The sequence below is a fragment of the Pelecanus crispus genome, chromosome 10 (assembly GCF_030463565.1).
Source record: "Pelecanus crispus isolate bPelCri1 chromosome 10, bPelCri1.pri, whole genome shotgun sequence".
NCBI lineage: Eukaryota > Metazoa > Chordata > Aves > Pelecaniformes > Pelecanidae > Pelecanus > Pelecanus crispus.
Window position 1 is genome coordinate 11,452,337 of NC_134652.1, and position 18,810 is coordinate 11,471,146.

Here is an 18,810-nt window from a genome sequence, read left to right on the forward strand (position 1 = left end):
GTAGATACCCCCAATCTCCCCTCCTTGCAACCCCTTTTCTCAGGGAATTGCATTTTATTCCTTTCAATATCTCAGTATTTTATTATATAATAATCTATGATAGAATTTGGCCAGGATGCAAGCCTACAGCTTTGTGTCTTGCAAGATAGCTGTAGGTTACAATAGTTGTTATGGGGACCCTGAGATTCACTGTGTACGTGTTCTGTGGCTTTTGCACTTTCTGTAAGCAGCTGTCAGAGGGAGGCTTTTGAATTAGATGAACCTTTATTCTGCTCCAGTGAGGCCAGTGTTAAATTATGCCAGATGGGAAAATTATTTTCTTTCAAAATTATTTCTTCTCTCAGCAAGCTACCCCTTTAAACTAGTGTGAGAAATGACTATGTAATTAGCGGTGTATGTTGATTCTGCAGAGACATGTGGTAGGAGGACGCAAGCATGATCAAACTATGGCACCTCATGAAAAGGCCTGGAACAGACAAGTCATTCCCTCCCCTGCCATGAAATCCAGCCACCAGGAGGAAACAACTGGAATCTGAAACTATACACAATATGCCGTGTTGCATGGCACCAGATGATAAACAAATGTGACCTCGTTGTATATGCCCCAGTAGGCACATTAGGATCTTGGACAACATGGTGAGCAAACTGGAAAAATATGTTGATCGTTTGGAAGGACTGGTGCAGTTGGTGGCAGAGAAAATCAATGTCACCGTTGTTGCCTGGTTTTTTTGGCTGACACTCTGTACAAATGTGTTGCTAACCAAAGTGTTGCTCTAACATTCTTGAAATTAAGAAACAAAAGCCAATGGAGGATGCAAAGGAATATCAGAAGCATGGGAAGAAGGAGGAAGGCAATATTGGTCAGTGTGATGGGCAGTGATCTCCATGCATCACTTTCCTTGATTCCTATTGAAGTTTTGGAAAATGCTTTCAGTAACTTCTGCCTATTTCCAAAACAAATCAGGGCAAATGAAGGAAATGGAGAATAAGAAACAGTGGGCATGAAAGAAATTACCCCTTTCCTTCTCCTTTCCAGCTTCACTGGAGAGAGCAGCTCATTGCTTGGTGGAGCTGCAACTTGTGTTCTTTCAGCATCCGCCTTCAAGTGGTCAGTCTCCTGAGTGACCTGTTGTCCTGGTTTCGGCTGGGATAGAGTTAATTTTCTTCCTAGTAGCTGGCATAGTGCTGTGTTTTGGATTTAGGATGAGAAGAATGTTGATAACAACACTGAGGGTTTAGTTGTTGCTGAGTACTGCTTATGCTAGTCAAGGACTTTTCAGCTTCCCATGCTCTGCCAGGTGCACAAGAAACTGGGAGGGGGCACAGCCAGGATAGTTGATCCAAACTGACCAAAGGGCTATTCCATACCATATGACGTCATGCTCAGTATATAAACTGGGGGGAGCTGGCTGGGGGGAGCGATCGCTGCTCGGGAACTGTCTGGGTATTGGGCGGCAGGTGGTGAGCAATTTCATTGTACATCACTTGCTTTGTATATTATTATTATTACTACTACTGTTTTACTTTATTTCAATTATTAAACTGTTCTTATCTCAACCCAGGAGTTTTTCTCACTCTTCCGATTCTCTCCCACATCCCACTGAGGCAGGGGGAGTGAGCGAGCTGCTGCGTGGTGCTTAGTTGCTGGCTGGGGTTAAGCCACAACACCTGTACAGCCTCTTCTATATCATCCTTAAAACACATGGTGTTGGGCACTTTCTGGCTATTGAGCAAAATAGTCATGGAATAGCAAAGCTTTCATCGTGACTGTTATGCTGGCCTTGGAGAGGGACCTCTGCTAGAGTAACTCAGTAGGCAGGTTAGTTGCAAATGTGTTTTCATAATCTGTTAATGAGTGTGAGGAGGAAAACTGGTTCCCCATCTGCCAAAGAAAGTTGTGAAGTGGTTGAAGATCTCTCCTAGGGAAAAAAAATGAATAAAATTTCAGTTTAGTCCAGTGAAAGACCATTCATACAGTAACTTCAAAACATTTTTGGGTTTTTTTCCCCCCACTTTTCTTTACATTTTGGAAAACAGTCACTGCAGAATTGAAGGTTCAGATTTATTTGCACCCTGCACCCCACATCTAGGGTATGCAATAAGAATAGTTGCGCTTTTTTTGTTGCTGAAGGTAGAAAACACTGGTGATGCTTATATGGTAGCTAGCAGCTTATCCATCCACAGTGGGATCAACCCCACCGAAGAAATAGCTATTATGTCTGTGAAATTCCTGAGTGCTGTGATTACTTCTGAGATAGGCCATATACCCAGAGAGAAGCTGAGACTGCATTATTGGCCTTCAGAGAGATAACGAGCCTGAGTCTGGCTGGTCGTGAGCTGGGGGTGGAGGTCTGGGTACATCACAGGAAGGATTGACACCCAATGAGGCATGGTGGCACACCTATCACAAGTGTGAGGTAAAACCTGTTGGTGTAAACTTCCTTCCAGGTGACTAACCTTTCAGTTTTATCTTATGTTTGCTATGGGTGCTTTTCATTTGTTACTGTGGGTCACCAGGTACGTAATAAATTGTGTATCAGAACCCTTAAATTTGTTGTCTTGATTTTCTGTATATACGGAATTTCTCTTTCTAATACAGATAAAATAAATGCAAAATTTGCAAGTTTTCTCAATTCACAATTCATCCTCAGAAGTATCAGATCAGGCCACATATTTTTCCTTGATGACTATTTCTGTTGTTCTGGTAACATTCCCCTCTACTGGAATGAGTACCAATCTGATGTGCCCCCCTGCCATGACCTGCTCATGTTATTCTATCTGCCTCAGTTTTTCTCAGTTTGTAAAGATTAAATTTTTAATTTAATTAAATCTTACAGATTAATCAGTTACTGGTTTTAGAGTACTTTGAGGTACTCATTAAAAGGTGGTAGCACAGAAGTGTTGGGCATGAAGACAATGAGAAGTGCTCAGAATGCTCTTATCAGGACTTATTAATCACTGTGTAAATTTATAGTGCTGTGCAAACATTTCACAGTGATAAGACCTCTGCTTTAGCAGTAGACCTCAGCTTTAGTGCTCACCAAGGAGTAGGATCTACATGCCCCATTTCCCATCATGCAGTACTGCATCATTTGGACTCTGCTGAATGTGCTTATGGAAAAGCAGAATGCAATTTAAGCCTGTAAGATCTCAAAACGTATTTCAGGGCCATGTTACTGACAAGTCTGTGCTACCTATTGTGGCTTAATTGTCTTTTTAAAATAAGGTCAATGTGATATACATCCTGAATGTCTGTGTCTCAGGTGTGTTGAGGTATGTTGCTGTGTTTGCTCCTAGAAGAAAAACGCTGATGTTATTTTCCAATTAGAGCAGGTGAATGTAAGCAGAAAAGTAGAGTGTCTTGCAACAGGGTGGGAATCCCTTCCAGTGATACTTTCTGTCACAGTGTGTAAATGCCCAGAGGGAGCCAATCTGTGGGAGGAGGGTGATAATGTGCATGAAACCACATGCAGAGAAAATTTAGCAGGAGGGGAGGCACAGGCCGCTCGATGTGGGAAGCAATCTGGGCAGGCTGGAGACTGGTTGCACCACAGAGCAGCTGTTTGCATTGCAGGTGGGCTTCAGTATAGGGGAATTTAACAACATTTCTCTTAGAATTTAGAATTGGAACATGTCTAACGTAATTGCTTTTCAAGAGCAAGCTAAGACATTAGGTGGTTACTAGGTTTTTCTTGTAACAACAGAGTAAAGAAAATGGATTGGAAAGCAGGCTGATCTCTGTGCTTCAGGGTGCAATGCAGCTTCTGACAGAGCTCAGGACACTGGCATCCCCCTTGAGTGCCTGACTGCAAGAATTATTATTTATTTCTCTGAAGCCACTGGACTTGACCTTTGCAGGTCGGCAATGATATGCTACATGAAAGGGCTGTGGGGTCCAATCAATCAATAGCTATTTTTTCCTCTGCGCCTGTGTATGACAGCTGCCCTTTGGATAGAGGTAACTTGAAAAGATTTGATCTTCGGAGCGGAGTGAGGAGGTTCACTCCTAATACAGGGTATGTACTTCTATGATGTGTTTTCTGTGTATCGAGTCATGGCTCTTATGATACTATTCTGAGATAAGTAGGGTTTTTCCTTGTCCCTGACTGGGACTTTTAAACAAAATGTCATGGATTTACAGAATAAAGAGATGAATTTGGTGTTTAAATTAGGATTAAGATGGGGAGTTTCTATACATGCTGCCTGGATCTGAGCTGTTGCCTGTGTTTATATTGTGTAATATATTGCCAATTCTGGCAGCGTATGCAATGTTTACCTCGGAGTTCTACTGAGTTGAGATCCCCTTACAGAAAGGCTTGCAGCCCTGACGTGGCTTCACTCCTTTCAGGGCTGAGCTAGCAGGGGATGCACTAGCTGGGCATATCAGGTCAGACCTAGTCTGGCATCTCTGCAGCAGAATCAGTTGCATGTCCTCTGATAACCAGCTACTGAGAATTCATTCTCAAGTTTGGATTTGAAATTGTGGGATCCCAGCACAGCATATAAGGCACAGTGCTTGACTATAATTGATTCTGACTTAATCCCAGACCCTGCTCCTTCTTTTTCACTCTTGGACCTGGGGTGGCAGGAGTGGAAGGAATCACAGTGCCACGGCACTGCTTGTTCAGGGACACTAAATATGGAGTGTCAAGGATGGAAAGTACCAGCTTGCGTAGGCGGCATGCTTGGTTTGTACTTCTGAGGATTTTGTGTTAGATCTGACTCACTCTTTCATTGGCAATTTCTATTGGACCTTCTCAATTGTTATTTGCATCGGCAGTGACTGTCAAACAAAGGACACCCAGGTTAATGGTGTTTACCTTTTGCAATTGAGAAGTGACCTATATTTAATGAACAAAATATTGTGTAAATGTGTGTCACTGTACTAGTGATATTGCGCTACAACCTGTGTTGTTAGCATCTTGACACCTGTGTGTGTTCATTTCTCTCCTGCTTCTTGCCATGACCTCTGTGGCCTTGTGCTTCAGCATTGCAATGCCGAACTGTGAGAAGGAAAGCATGTGAAAACTCATGCCTCACTAGAGTTCATCCAAATGGGAGGAAGAACTGGGACAAAACCAAAATGTAATCTTTGGGAAAACAAATGTTAGATTCTAAACAGACTCTGTGTGTCCCCTGTAACTAATCTTCCTTTCCCTATGTTTCCATGACCAGCCTTGAGTTGGACTTTCAGATGCAGAGATCAAGGCAAGCATCTTCATGCCCTGCCAGCTGAAAAAGATCCATGATCCATCATCCATTATATGATGAAGTCTATCAAGCTTCAGCTTGTGCTAAAATCTTTTGCAATCACTACATTTTGTGATACTGGCAACATAAACAGTATTTAGTAGAATAAATAGTGATGAGCCATATGCAGGTTAGGAAGAATTAAGGTGAATTATAGTCCATACTTTTTATGCAAGCTATTTAGGATGGACAATTTGTGCTTTCTAAGGAACACTACTTCTGGAGCTGAAACCTGTTCATACGTTTCTGCCTCCTCTGGCAGATAGGCCTTTTCACAGTGACCTCTGGGAGCTGTTTTTCAGTTGTGTGTGTTTGTTTATTTTTAGCAATAAGCCATTTCTGTACTGTAGGGAGATAGTGATCCAGACTTGGATTGGTAATAGGGCTTTGCCCATCCTACAAGCATTGCTCACTGCCTGCATGGGCCCCACTCAATACGGTAAAACCTATGGGAGATATGTATGCCCAGAGGCTCCATCCCACGGTGGGCAGGGAGGCAGCCTGGGAATTCGCAGGCACATTTCACAGCTGCTGCAATCCTGCAAGGTTTGTTCCAAAGCAACACTTATTGCGTAACTAGGAAGAAAATTAATCAACCTACCAAGGAAACTCAGTTCAAGGCTTTCTGCACAGAATAGCCATGATAGGAGAGCAGTGACTGTTGCAAAGGCAAGGCAAAAGAAACGGGCTTTGGAGAAGAAGATGGTGTGTTAATCTTATTTGGCAAGGACAAGAATTTGAAGAGGTAAAGCCACTTGGCAGGTGTTGAAACTTGGGGTGTTAGTGGGAGGAGGGAAGGGGAAAGGGAGGCAAAGCAGCAAACGGGGGAGAAAAACATGCAGGGTCACTCTCTCTGATCAAAATGTCCTGCGGTGCACAATACATGCAAGAGCTCTGCTCTGCTTTGGAAACTTGTACCACTAAGAAATACCTCGACGTGACAGATCTTCTAACGCTGGTCTGTCTAAATCAGCCAATTCTGTCAAGAGAGTGCCCTCTGTTGTACTTAACGGCTAAATGCATGCCGTCACAACGGACCTTTTTTCTGCAAGCTGTCAGGGTGCATGCTGTCTGCTACAATTTCAACTTCTAAACAGCTTTATTTTTCTCAGTTACTTATAAATCCATATGGACTGAGATTACACCTAGGGGAGCAAATAGAGTCCATGGTAAGGGGGATCTGTGTGTATTTGAAAACTGTGGCCATAATGTATGCGTGTTCTAGCTATGCATTATCTTCATAACAATGAGGTTTCAAAAAGAACGGGGAGCTTAAAATCCTTAATTTAATGTCATTATTCAGGAGGTTTCCTCTCTACAAACAATAGCAAAAATTCTATGATATGCTTAAGCTGCAGTACATACAGGCACAGGTACACCCACTGTGTTCATTAATAGGAAGTGTAACAGCTGTAGTCGTTCTTCTTGCTTTCACATTTAGGATCCTGGAATTTTCATGGAAAAGGCCTAGGAATGTTTCTTACTCTTTCAAGAGTTTTGTTAAATATTTTTTTAGTAATTACTGGAAGTAAGGAACCTACCATCACTCTCGCTGGGAAATAGTTTCATGTCCTGCTATTTCCTGCTATTTAGAAATCATGCTTTCCCTTTCCAATGATTTCTTCTTGCTGTTTAAGAGCTGTTGTTACTCAGGTACAGAGCTAACACCTGGACCCTGTTGTATCTGACACCAGCTATGTCTTCAAGGAAGTGTAAAGCTCATTAGTTTGTTTTCCAACCTCAGATGTGCTTAATTTGCATCCACACCATGCAGCTATTCAGCACTAAGCCTGTCCAGTCAGCAAGACATCCTACTCCTAACAGTATTGCACCTACTGCAGCATGTGTTGTACTCTACTTAACTCTACTTAATCAATACTGACAATGCTGAGAAGCAGGAAAGAAATGTCAGGTAATTAATTCTGAGGCCCTTCTAACTATTGCTACATAAAACGCATCCTTTTCTCTCATCCTTGACATGTTAGGTTTGTTTTTTTCTTGTTCAAAGGCTTCACAGATCAAGCTAGGACCTTGCAAGACCAGGCCTGGAGGGGAGTTTGGTACCACACTGAGACTGACAGGGAAGGGGGACCCTGAACGTAAATTTCGCGTTGAAAAATGCTGAGCTTGCATATCCCTATGTTCCTTATAGAAACAAGTATTGTTGGCATCACAACTCTTTAAAAGGCAGCATCAGTAGAATACATTTGCGTTTTCACTAGTTTAAAATGCCTGCAGAGACTGGGGAGAGGCAAATCTGCTTTGGGATGCTCCCAGTATTCAAGGCACAAAGCTCATGGAATGTTTTATTTATCTGGTAAAATGGTGCACAAGGACTTTTTCTGACTTTCATTTCTCCTCCGTAAAATAAACATCTTTAGTAAAGAAGTCCAGGTCCAAACACGATTGGGCAAAGTTAAGAAACACAGCTGGGCTGTGTTTTATAATAAAACAGCACAAAATTCAATCACAAAGAGTAGGTGGAAGATGATATCTGCAAGAGAAACACAGACTAAATGTGAGTACTTCCCTGTCAGCTGCCTTTCACGTTCTCTTCCCACCCATATCAGTGCAACTGAATGCCCCTAGTGTGGGTCTGTCACCATATCAAGTTTTAACAAATAGGCTTTGAAAGGCCTTTTTAAACCCTCTCAAAATAGGAATGCTTTCAGACATCTCTGTTAACCCAGTGAAACATGATTGTTCCTTTTTGGGAAGAGGGTGTGAAAATAAGAGAAAGTAATATTTCGTATTTGAAGTTATTGGTATGATTTTATTGTCCAGAGTAAGGTATGTGCCAAAAGGAGGAAAACAAACTGTATAATGTTGAGAAATAAAATTTGATTTTGAAATATTTCCCTTTCTGTCAAATTTAATGGATTTTTCAGCTCGCTTTTTGAGCTATGGGTTTTATGTTGACAGAGTCACTCAAAACCCATATTTGGGATTGATATTTTCATTGCCATACTTTGCTCTTTACCTGAGAGTGTGCAAAATCTGGATAAACCTTTGCCTGTATAAAATAAGAGAAAAAGATAACATTGGGATGGCACGTTTAAAATAGGACAAAGTGCACTAGCATGCTTTGTAAAAGCAGAACAGATAACATTTGCTACATTTTGAAATTCTGGATATTTCTTCCTCTTGGCTTTACTGTTGGAAGTTATAAAAGGATCCTCAGTTTTTTTATCTTCTAAAATTTATGGGGTTTTACTGGTGCAACATGCTGAATTGTAATAATGCTGCTCTATGTGTATTTGTATTTTTAAATTGGCTTTCAGGTTGGTGTGGATGTAGTTGATAAACTAGTATAAAGGGCTCTAGTGAAAACATGATTTAGGCCTACCTTCTTCCAAGGACCTGTTTCAAAAGATGTGCTGGATCTGCAGAATTAAACCAGCTCAGGGAGAAATTCCTGGGGCCTCCAGGAGGCAGCAGTTGGAGGAAACAGGCATTGTTTTATAATGGGGAAACCGGATGGCAGTTCAATTTGTGTGTCAGGAGGGATAAGCACGAAGGGTTAAACTACCAGAGTTATGGGTATGCTGAAGTACCAACCCACAGTGTAAAGAAAGGTTTTCCTGCTGCTCCTAAGCCTGCCCTCTCTCCCACTCATGGGCAATCTATCAGAGCTTGTCTGGGCTGTTGCTGAGGTCAAATGCGGGTGAGCAGAGTTTACATTGCTAAATCAGTGTGTAAGTGCTTTGGCCATTTATCATTAATGTCAAATGGGTGCCTTTACTCACTTTGTAAATGAGGAGAGTTTCACTGAGCTTTTCTGCTGGAGCCCCAAGCCTGGAGGGGACCAACTTCTGTTGAAGACTCCTGCTGCCGTGGGGGAAAGGGCTCTGGCAGAGGGCTTTGGCTCCCTCCGCTTACTCCTACACTGCGAGCCACGGGTGGCTCCCAACTTCATTGCTTCCCAAAGGGAGAAACACCCCAGAAACCCAGTCACTTACTGCGTACAGCGATCTCCGCCACTAAAACACCTCCAGTTTCTTCCATGCGCTGTTTTCGTTTGTCACATGTCTCAAGAGATCAGAGAGAAAGTCATGTATACCAAAAAAATTAAAAATAATTAAAAAATCCAAACCAAATTCTCTTGTTTCCAAATAAGGAAATGAAATCTGTGTCAATATTGCTGCATATTTTCTAGGGATTTTTTTTTCCTGTAATTATTAGGGGGTTTTGGTACAGGAGAGATTTAAAGAGAGCGCTTCCAGTGCATTTTTTGAGGATTTTGGTGTGCCCCAGCCCTTACAGTGACTGTCAGTGTAAGTGCTCTTTTCAGTTGTGAGATGGCAGGAGCCCCGATGGGTGTTCGCTTGCTAATCGCAGGTCCCTCTGGGCTCCCCTTTTCACCCTGCCTTAAACAAAACTCCTGTCAAGAAGGAAGGGGGTGCTGAGCTCCATCTATTTAAACCATGACCTCTGTGAAGGCTTCTGTTGTTGTTTATTGCTAATTATAATTTGTTGCCCATTGGGTAGAAACAGGAAGCACAAATCCCTTCCATATAGATCATCTCATGTCCAGCACTAATGATGCCTGTCACAGCTGACAGGGTCCATACTGGGGGCAGTGCTCTACAGATTAAAGGTCCTTGTCCATCCCCTGACCTTTGCAGATCCCCAGCTGTGGGCATTTTTTGTTACAAACTCAGCGTGTGGTAGTTCTGGTTATGAGTTGCTTGTAAGGATAGACCTCCAGGTTGGTTCAACCTTAATTGCAGCAGACCACCAGCTGCATTTTTGGGTTGTAAGTGGACTCGAGGGATGTTAGCCTGATCAAGCAATTATCCTGCGCTGGAGGGTGAGGAGGGAATTCCACCCTGTGCCTGAAAGGATGATGTAGATGTTTGGCAGTACTGTCAGAAAGGCAGATGTGGAGTACTGGGTTTGTGTTTTCTTTTAACGCTGGTTCGTGGCTGGATAAAAAGTTGAAGAAATCTTTAAAAACAGACAACAAAATCTAAGCCCAGGGTTTTTTCTTTTGCCTTTGAAAATTAGAATTTCTAACAATGCTTTTTTGTCAAACCTGCAAGTTTTGCATAAATCAGTGCCCCCCACTTAGCGCTGAGGCTGGGTAATAAACCGCTGTCTTGATTTGGCTCCTGGACTGAGAAGGGGTTTAGAAAGAAAAGTTCGTTTCACCAGGGGGGATGTTTTCTCTTCTCCAGCAAGAAATATTTGTTGCTGAAATGACAGTATGTCGGCCAAGGAGCATTTTGGGCTTTCATTTCAGGTTAAATAAAATTCAACTTCATTGTATACAAATGACACATTCATTTCATGAGAGAAAGAATAGTGAAGCTCTCACTTAGTGAAGGAGGGAGAGAGAAGTCTTTAAAGAAAGACACTTTAGTAACCTCACCCTTGCATCAGTTGGTGCCAGCAGTGCACACCTCCCCATGCTAAATACCATGCCTGTATAGCATCCCCACCTCATTCCCACCTAAGGTCACAGGAGCCGACTCTTCGACCCCAGTTCCTGCTCCAGTGACAATTTATATATTCCTATGCAGAATATGATGGCTGCAAGAGCAGTAACTTACAGCAGGATAGCAGAGAGGACTTTCCCTGGGAAGGGGGGCTGGGAGGTTTTGTTTGACTAGCAGTGAGCTTTGAGCCAGCTTCTCCCACTGCCCCCAGGGTGCCCTCAGCACAGAGTTATTTGGTAAAATGGAAAAAGCTCTACTTTCTCCTTTTTTCCAGGCTTGTGTTTAACTGTAGCTGTTTGTCAGCTGGGACTGAGGTCTGGGATATTGACAAGAACTGAGTTTTTGAAGTGCTACAGTATTTCTCAATACATTTGAACAGGTTGCCCAATGTTGCATACAGCGCCTGTGGCATGACAGGGGTCGGGGTGCACAGCTGGCCACTCAGGTTCATGCACGGCAGTGCCTCCATCTACAGAAAGCTCTGGCTCTGCACCCAGTGTGCCCTCAGGAAGGTCTCGACATCATCTGTCTAAATTTAGCACCACGTGTTTCTCTGGGAGGGAGGCCTTACCACCGGGCAGGAGAACTTCTCACTGTCGCAGACGTGCGTCTCGCAGTGCAGCCAGACCTTGGACAGCTTGGGGATGTTACGGAAGCGGAAAGCGTTGAACTGGAATGTCGCCCGGCTCGTTTTCCCATTCTCATGGACAAGGATGGAGTTGTCTGTGGCACACCTGTGTTGTGCATGGAGAAGCAGTGTCAGAGCCTACATGGCTTCAGTGAAACGTCTCCTGAGGTCACAGTCTGATGGATGCATTTGCCCTGCTGTGGGCCAGCTTCTGTTTTGCCCCCTCATCCCCCAGCCCTCGGCTTTCTGTCATCCTCGGGGCTGGGCTGGGCAAAGGTGCTCCCCCAAGTCCCACCAGCACCTACCCCTTGGTGATCAAAGGCCAGTGGATCTGGTAGAAGTACTCCGAGGAGGGAGTTGCCCAGCAGTTGTTGAGAACAACTTTGAACCTGGGGAGACACAAACCCCAGATTAGCAAGGAATGTCCTGATGGCCCATTTATTAATTATTACTCCTTCCCTTGCTTACCTGTCACTTAAACCCTTAGCTTCCACACCAGCAAATATATCAGAACCAATTTCTGATGTTTCAACGATGAAAGGGGCTTCTTTTATACTTGAAAACTTGGCATTCTTTGAAAGACAAAGAGAAATACATCACACGTTACTAGTAACATGCAAAGCAAAGACATGTGGCAACTTCAGACAGCTCTGGAGAGATGGGACTCCAAAAATCTGTGTTCTTATTACCTGCAAGCTCCAAACTCTACACCTAGTAGTAGGACTATTGCAAGCCCAAGATGGTGTTTAAAAATCTTTTTGCTTATGTTTGGCTTATAATGATAATAAGTGACAGAATTTGATGCTAGTTGGGTTGTGGTATGTGTTATATCACAGCATGGGTGGGAAGCAAGCTTGCTGCTGCTTCTGGTACACCGGAGGTGGTGGGGGAGTGAGAGACTGGAGATGGCTGTATGGAATGGGAATGGGGTTGGGAGATGGCCACATGTCAGGGAAAAGGAATGAAGACAAGCAGAAATCACATGCCCATACACAAAGGTTCAGCAGTGCCTGATTTATTCTTGTGGTGGCCAGCATGGTGAGGGCTGAGGGGGCATGAGCATCCAGAAAGAGCTCTGCCAGCTGTAGTCATTCATCCACTAAAAAGCCAGCTTGCTCAGAGTAGTGTGTGGTGCTCAGGTGAAAAAGTTTGGTTACAAATAACCCGAGGTACCTACCTTAAATCCCGCTGCTTTTTATTGCATAGGATCATAATGAAGCTAGCACCAGAACTATATAAAGAGTAACATGTTTAGTCATAGCATAGTCAAACCATAGCACTGGTTTACTTAGTTAAATCTACACAGCAGGATTCAGGTATGTGTAGTTCTGGAGCTGTTCAACTATCTTTCCCTGATGTGCTTGCTCAGTTCCCTGGTACTGATTTTTCTTATGTACCTTTCCTTGCCCACACAGCCAGGTGGCCCTGAGGCACTCCAGTATTCCCACTGCAACATCTGGTAGATTGGATGTACTGAAGTAAAGGCTCAAGACTGTGTTTTGATTAGTGATCCATGGCCGTTAAGTGCCCTGAGAAACTCCCATTTAACCAGAGATTTCTCCCAAAGGAGAGAACTTGCAGCAGTACTGTCACAAAACTCTTATCAGTCCTTGTGCTAAAACGAGTGGAACCTGGCATAGTGCTTCTTTTACAAACTCTATTGCTCTACACTGTTTTAGGGTACTATCTTGCTTTTCTTCATTACAGGCTTCGGTGTTGAAGGTCTGATTCCCATTCAGGCTCCAGCCCCTCATGCTGCATGACAGTCCTTTGCTGTTAGCGGTGTGTCGCAGGCTAAGGGCAGGTGGGATGGAAGTGTTTCCACTGGGTTACACTGCAGCTTGGGCACTGCTTCTGGATGAGGAAATGGGCACATGAAGCACCTGGAAGTATGGCCCACCGGAGGCAGAGGGCTTATCTAGCAGCAGCAGAGATGAATAGCAAGGCAAAATAAATCTTTTACTTCCATTTTGTCAGGGAAAAAAAAAAAAAAAAAAAGAATGTTTCATTGAAATTAACCTTTTGTCTCTGGTGAAAATGTGAACAAAATAACAAAGGAGTGGTCTATTAGCTTTCTGACCTTGTTCTATACTTGTGCTCAGTGGGAAAATGTGTTAGTAACAGTTCAGCCACTCCCTCCTTGACTCCTGGGAGCCCCATGGCCATTAGAACAAAACAGTCCTTTGACAAAAAAAAGAAAGTACCAGAGATCCATTGCACACTGTCCGTCATTTGTTTTTGCAGCCGTTCTGTCAGGAGTTGACAGGATCAGTGTGGTACCTCCTGGGACCTTGCCAGTGTATATCACCAGTGTGCCATATATCAGAAAAAAAGACCACGTGGGTTTTCATATGGCATCCCAAGGCTGCCAAAATGTTTAGTGATCAGTTGGTGCCCAAAATGCAGGGTGTGGGGGGAGAGATTTCCATCAGTCCACCTTGTGCTTAATACTCCCTCTACCTGGCCTATAAATTCAACCCAGTATGTTATTAGTTGTGCTTTTTCTAGGTCTGCTGAAACAGAGAGGTGGCTTTCGTGTGTTTGACTGTGCTTTGGTGGAAAAAAGACCAGGATCAGGAGCCAGCTGCTCCAGCAGCACAGAGGAGCTGTGGGGAGGAGAGGGATGTTTCAAAAGATTGGCCTGATATACAAGGATGATATTTTGTTGGAAACAAAATTCCAGCATGACCTAAAGATCTCTGGGGAACACGAAATACCTGTCGGGTGAGAGGACCAGGAAGCAAACTGCAAGAGAAACGCATGGAGCTTTGCTGTATCTATAGAGACTATGTCATAGCAGCAGTGTCTGCAGATGCATGCTGCTCTTTGAGCGGGACTACAAACAAGTTTTGCTTTTTTCTTATGAAACCTGGCAGCATGTTAGAAATGTACCTCTCAGCAGAAAAATCTGCCTGATTTGGAGGGATTAAAAGAACAGCTGGCATGTGTCTACTCTGTTCAGTTTAAGTATATCCCTGCTAATCAGCAGAAACAAGGACCCCTACAAGCCCCACTGTAATTATCTGTTCCAGGCTAGTAATGTACTCCATGACACATAAAAGTCAGGAGCAGCAGCCTTTTTTTCCAGCTATTAGGCTGAAGCCTGTGGAAGGTGAAGGCAAAAATCTGGGTGGCAAAGAGCACTTACAGAGTAGAAGTTGAGGGACAACTGACTTTCAAATGAGCCAGAGCTTCCGTTCTTCACATGGACGGTGGCCACCCTGGGGATATAAAAAAGTTTCTGTATGAGTGAGACGTGGTGCTGAAAACGGGGTGAGGCACACTCCCAGAAGAGGACATGACATACCTTTGGTCAAAGGCAGCCTGGTTCACCAGGTAGTTGGCATTGTACGTGCAGGTGAATGAGTAGTTCACAGGCTGGCTCTTCACAATTACCGAGGAGTCATTGGAGACAATGGAGTTGTAGAAGTGATAAATGGGGTTCTTAAACTGTGAATGGTGAGACAGAGAAATGTAGGCAGTACTGAGTCTTTGAGGCCTCAGGAACAATTTGGTACTTCGAAACATGAAGACTCTATCTGGTGACAAAACACCATCCCCAAGGAAACACGGTTTTGTAGCTCTTTATATGCTGTGCTGCGTATATATATGCATTACTATAAACATGTTCTGTGTCATACAGGTGCAAATGGGCAACTAACACACAGACTAATATCACTAAGCCTGCGGGTATTTTGCCTGTAGATGCAAAGCACGACTAATTGATTCTTCCTTCTCCCTGATACCAGATTTTGCCTCCTCTTTCCATCAGTACTTAAAGCCCACTCCAAGCTGAAGCAAACACAACTCTCTCAAGTGAGTCCAGCTGCTTCCTGAGTCCAGCTCAGAAATGTTGACCTTGGTAGTCTTACCTCTGACTGTGTCCCACAGTATGATTTGTTTTTAGGTGACAGGTCTGGGATTGTGAATTGGTAATATCCCAAATCGTGGATCCCATTGTAGCAAATGCCTCCAAGTGCCAGCTGATTAACCTCCCATCCATAAGGACACTCCGGTATTTTGGTAATGATGCTTTTAGGATAGCAGTATACCAGAATTACATCTGAAAGGAAAATAATACACCTAGAGTGATATTCAGTAGTGTTTTTCTTTCCAAGAGGTGGGTCTGCACACCTACTTTCCATTGGGATTAAACTTCTGTGAGCAGGGGTGTGTGCTGGAAGGTCCCCTAACGTGAGCAGCTTTTGCTACACAAAACTGACCTTTGGGTTGTTAAATTCCATCCTCTTTGGAAGAGTTTGGCCTTTGCCTTCTAATCAATGCAGAACTTCATGTAAAATTTTTATCTTTCTGGAATAGCTGATTGAGGAGCAGAGACGCTGCTGAGAAACCTGAATTGAAAAATTGCTGCACTGAAATCTGTCAGATTATGCTGCTGAGCTGGCTTCTGTAATACCACTGACTCTGCAAAAATAATATGGGTGAAGTTTTTCGTTAGGCTTCAGTAGATGTGCACCTTTTTTTAGCGGTGTTAGATCTAGGCCACGATACGTATTCTGCCCTTTCTCTCCTTCACTGGCATTGCAGTGCCAGCGCAAACTGAATTTGTAGCATTCTCAAGTTGAAAGCTAAGATCAAAAAATGAACCCGAAAGCCTAGCACTGTTAATGGCAATAATAAATTAATTGAAAAGCCTAGCCCTGTTAATAGCAATAGTAAATGAACTGAAATGCTAGCCCTGTTAACAGCAATGGTTAATAGCAGTGCAATATGTTTCCAAACATAGTGATTGCTAATACAGCCATGAATATTGAACATCATAACTTATGAACCAATTGCTTCATGATAGCAGAATTGGACTTTTTTCAAAGAGAATCAAGTAGTGTGATTTGAATGTCTGATGGGAATGTAAAGGGCAAATATTGACTAACCGTCAGTGACCTGAAAATTGAGAAAGACTTCCAATTACTACAGTCAGAAGAAAGACACCCTACCTGGAATTATTCAATTATTTCTTTTAAAGCCCTTGACACTCTCATTTTTATGATAAAAGCCTGATTTGCAGCCCTTCCATGTCTGCAGAAGGTTAGGGAACCCTCAGGAAAAGTCAAATAGGGACCTTAACAGCTTGCTCCTTTCAGGTCAACAAACCTTCAGCACACGCAGGCTGATTCTGCTTGTGTCGACGGTCAGATTTGTAACTCTGGCAACTGTACAGCTGTGAAAATTCCTGCAGTTCGGAGAAACTGCTTGTGCAGAGGAAGGTAGTGAAATAAATGGCTAGAGGGCCAAATACTTAAGATATACCATGAAATTACTGGCAGTAGTCTGACATGAGTCACGCACATACCAAGCAAACACTCTATATTGAGGCATGTTCCGACGCATTTCTAAAGCACATTTGTTAATTGTAGTGAATTCTACATTACAGGTCTGTCTGGCACCAGATCATTTGAGTTTCTAGGCAGAAATCAGTGCGCAATTAGGGCCTTAGCTTCAATGATTTCTGTTTTTTCTTGTTCAATATAGCAGTGTGGTTCAGAGGTTCAGCCCAGCACACTCATTCACCACTTGCCATCTGACTGCAGTCAGTGGGACTAAAGCCCAGCTTGGGCAGCAAAGATCTGCTGCATCTAACCTGTGCTAATGCAGATAATTTCTAATTGTTGTTGTTTTCTTTGCCATTTTATGCCTGAATTCTGCTTGCGCTTAACGTTATCGCACTATGATTATTACACATTTAAGCATATTCCTAATTCTTTGTGGGGCTAGGGCTTTAGCGGTGCTTGCTTTACTGTGCAAGCTGAAAGCAGATCAATAAAAGAAATGTAAGGATTAGCTCTCCAGAATCCACAGTTTAACTTTCTGAAGAAAAACCTTTCCACTTCTAAATAGAAAAAAACCCTTTGGCAGCTTAATTACAAGAGAAGATCATAGGAGACTTAAGTTATTTTACCTGCTTTATTTGGATTGCAAGGCCCCGCAAGAGCTTGAGCCAAGATGACCAGCAGATAAATAGTAAGAGTCACCATTTCTTGCAATGATCTGAGGACACAGGGAATAAAAGCTGAAATTGTCTTTAAAATTGGAAATAAAAAAAATGCATTGGCTGCAGACCTAAAATTACAGCTATTGTTAAACATGTTCTTCTTGCAGAGAGAAACAAATAACATTACTGACATTCTGTCACTGAAATTAATTGCATCTACAGGATAAATATTTCCACAACCATTACTATCGCTGGGTGACTATTGTGACAATTTTGCTATTTCAGTTTAGTGGTGGCTTTGAATGATTCTAGGTTTTCCTTGTTCTTGTAAAGACTCTAAACCTAAAGTGCTAGTATAACCAAATGAAACTGAAATCATGGTATCTGAAAAAAAGAGAATAGAAATCACTTGAAGAAGAATGATGAAGTAACATACATAATTTAATGCTGGAACTATTATTTGTGTTGATGGCTACCCTGATGTATATAATCTTAACTTCAGGTAGCTCAGGTTTGGTAAATTATGCATTTTCTCCTTTACTGCTAAATGATGAGTTTTCAGGAAAACATACATAGCAGTAATTTACATTTCCATTTCAGGCCTCAAACCTGCAAGCTGTTTCCCACAGTGAGAAGCATGTACGGCCTGTGGAATTGGGACTAGAGTTCTTATATTTTCTCTTTGTAGACACTCTTCAGTGTCTGCTGTCATATACACGTCACTGAGCCAACTGTCAGAAGTAACAAATATCATTTAGGTAAAGAAAAAAGATCTTCCTGATTAAGTATTTCCAAGAAAAAAGAATCAATTTCAAGGTTTGCACTCAGCATCTATTCAAAAATATATATTTACAAAAGGCTCATACAGTACATTTCAGTGACAATTCCTTCTAATTATAATCCCATGCATTCTATAAGAAATTAAGTATAATACCTACGAGACAGGAAGAGGCTAAGTATTTCAGATTTTCATTCTGGTCTTATTCCAAAAGCTGCGCTGTCGGCTCTTCCCAAGATGTCCTCTTTCAAATGAACCTAGCTGGCGTTATCTTCGCTTTATATAAGCAATCTTGTAAAAGGAGCCCATCTCTGGTTAAAACTCAACCTGCCAGTATTGTCCAGTGTGGGAGGGAAAAAAAAAGAGTTATAGAAAAGCAGTTCTCTTCCCCTAGATGGGACTGTATTGCTGCTATTTGATTTTTTAAAAGTCTTTCTATGGTGGCTTTTTACAGATCTTGAAAACAATTGAACAGAAACCTGCTGAAAGTATATAACTCGCACAAAATTTTTATTTTACAAGTTAATTAGGGAAATATAAAATTTCTGCAGAGGTGAAACAACAGCTGCCTTGTAGAATTCAGTGAAAATGTATTTATATGAATTAGATGCCTGTCTTGAATGGCTTCTTGACAACGTCAAGTGGACAAAAGGAATTTCCACAAATGATATACTACCTTTGGGGCTGTTGTATTTACTTATTTTTTCTAAAAGTTCACAGGCATGTAATCGGAGTTTAGGTAGGTTCTTCCACAAGCTAAGTCTCA

The 18,810-nt window shown here is 42.5% G+C and overlaps 1 protein-coding gene across 1 annotated transcript; it reads right to left on the reverse strand.

Annotated features, from left to right (window-relative positions):
- Positions 1–7,691: 7,691 nt before the first annotated feature.
- TECTB (tectorin beta) lies at positions 7,692–17,309 on the reverse strand. The gene is made up of 10 exons (XM_009478871.2): positions 17,234–17,309; positions 15,189–15,379; positions 14,624–14,766; positions 14,465–14,537; positions 11,785–11,888; positions 11,622–11,705; positions 11,260–11,422; positions 9,210–9,279; positions 8,231–8,263; positions 7,692–7,744 (listed from the first exon to the last, which is right to left on the reverse strand). The coding sequence occupies exons 1-10, from the start codon at positions 17,307–17,309 to the stop codon at positions 7,692–7,694; spliced, it is 990 nt and encodes a 329-aa protein (XP_009477146.1).
- Between the last annotated feature and the right edge of the window lie 1,501 nt (positions 17,310–18,810).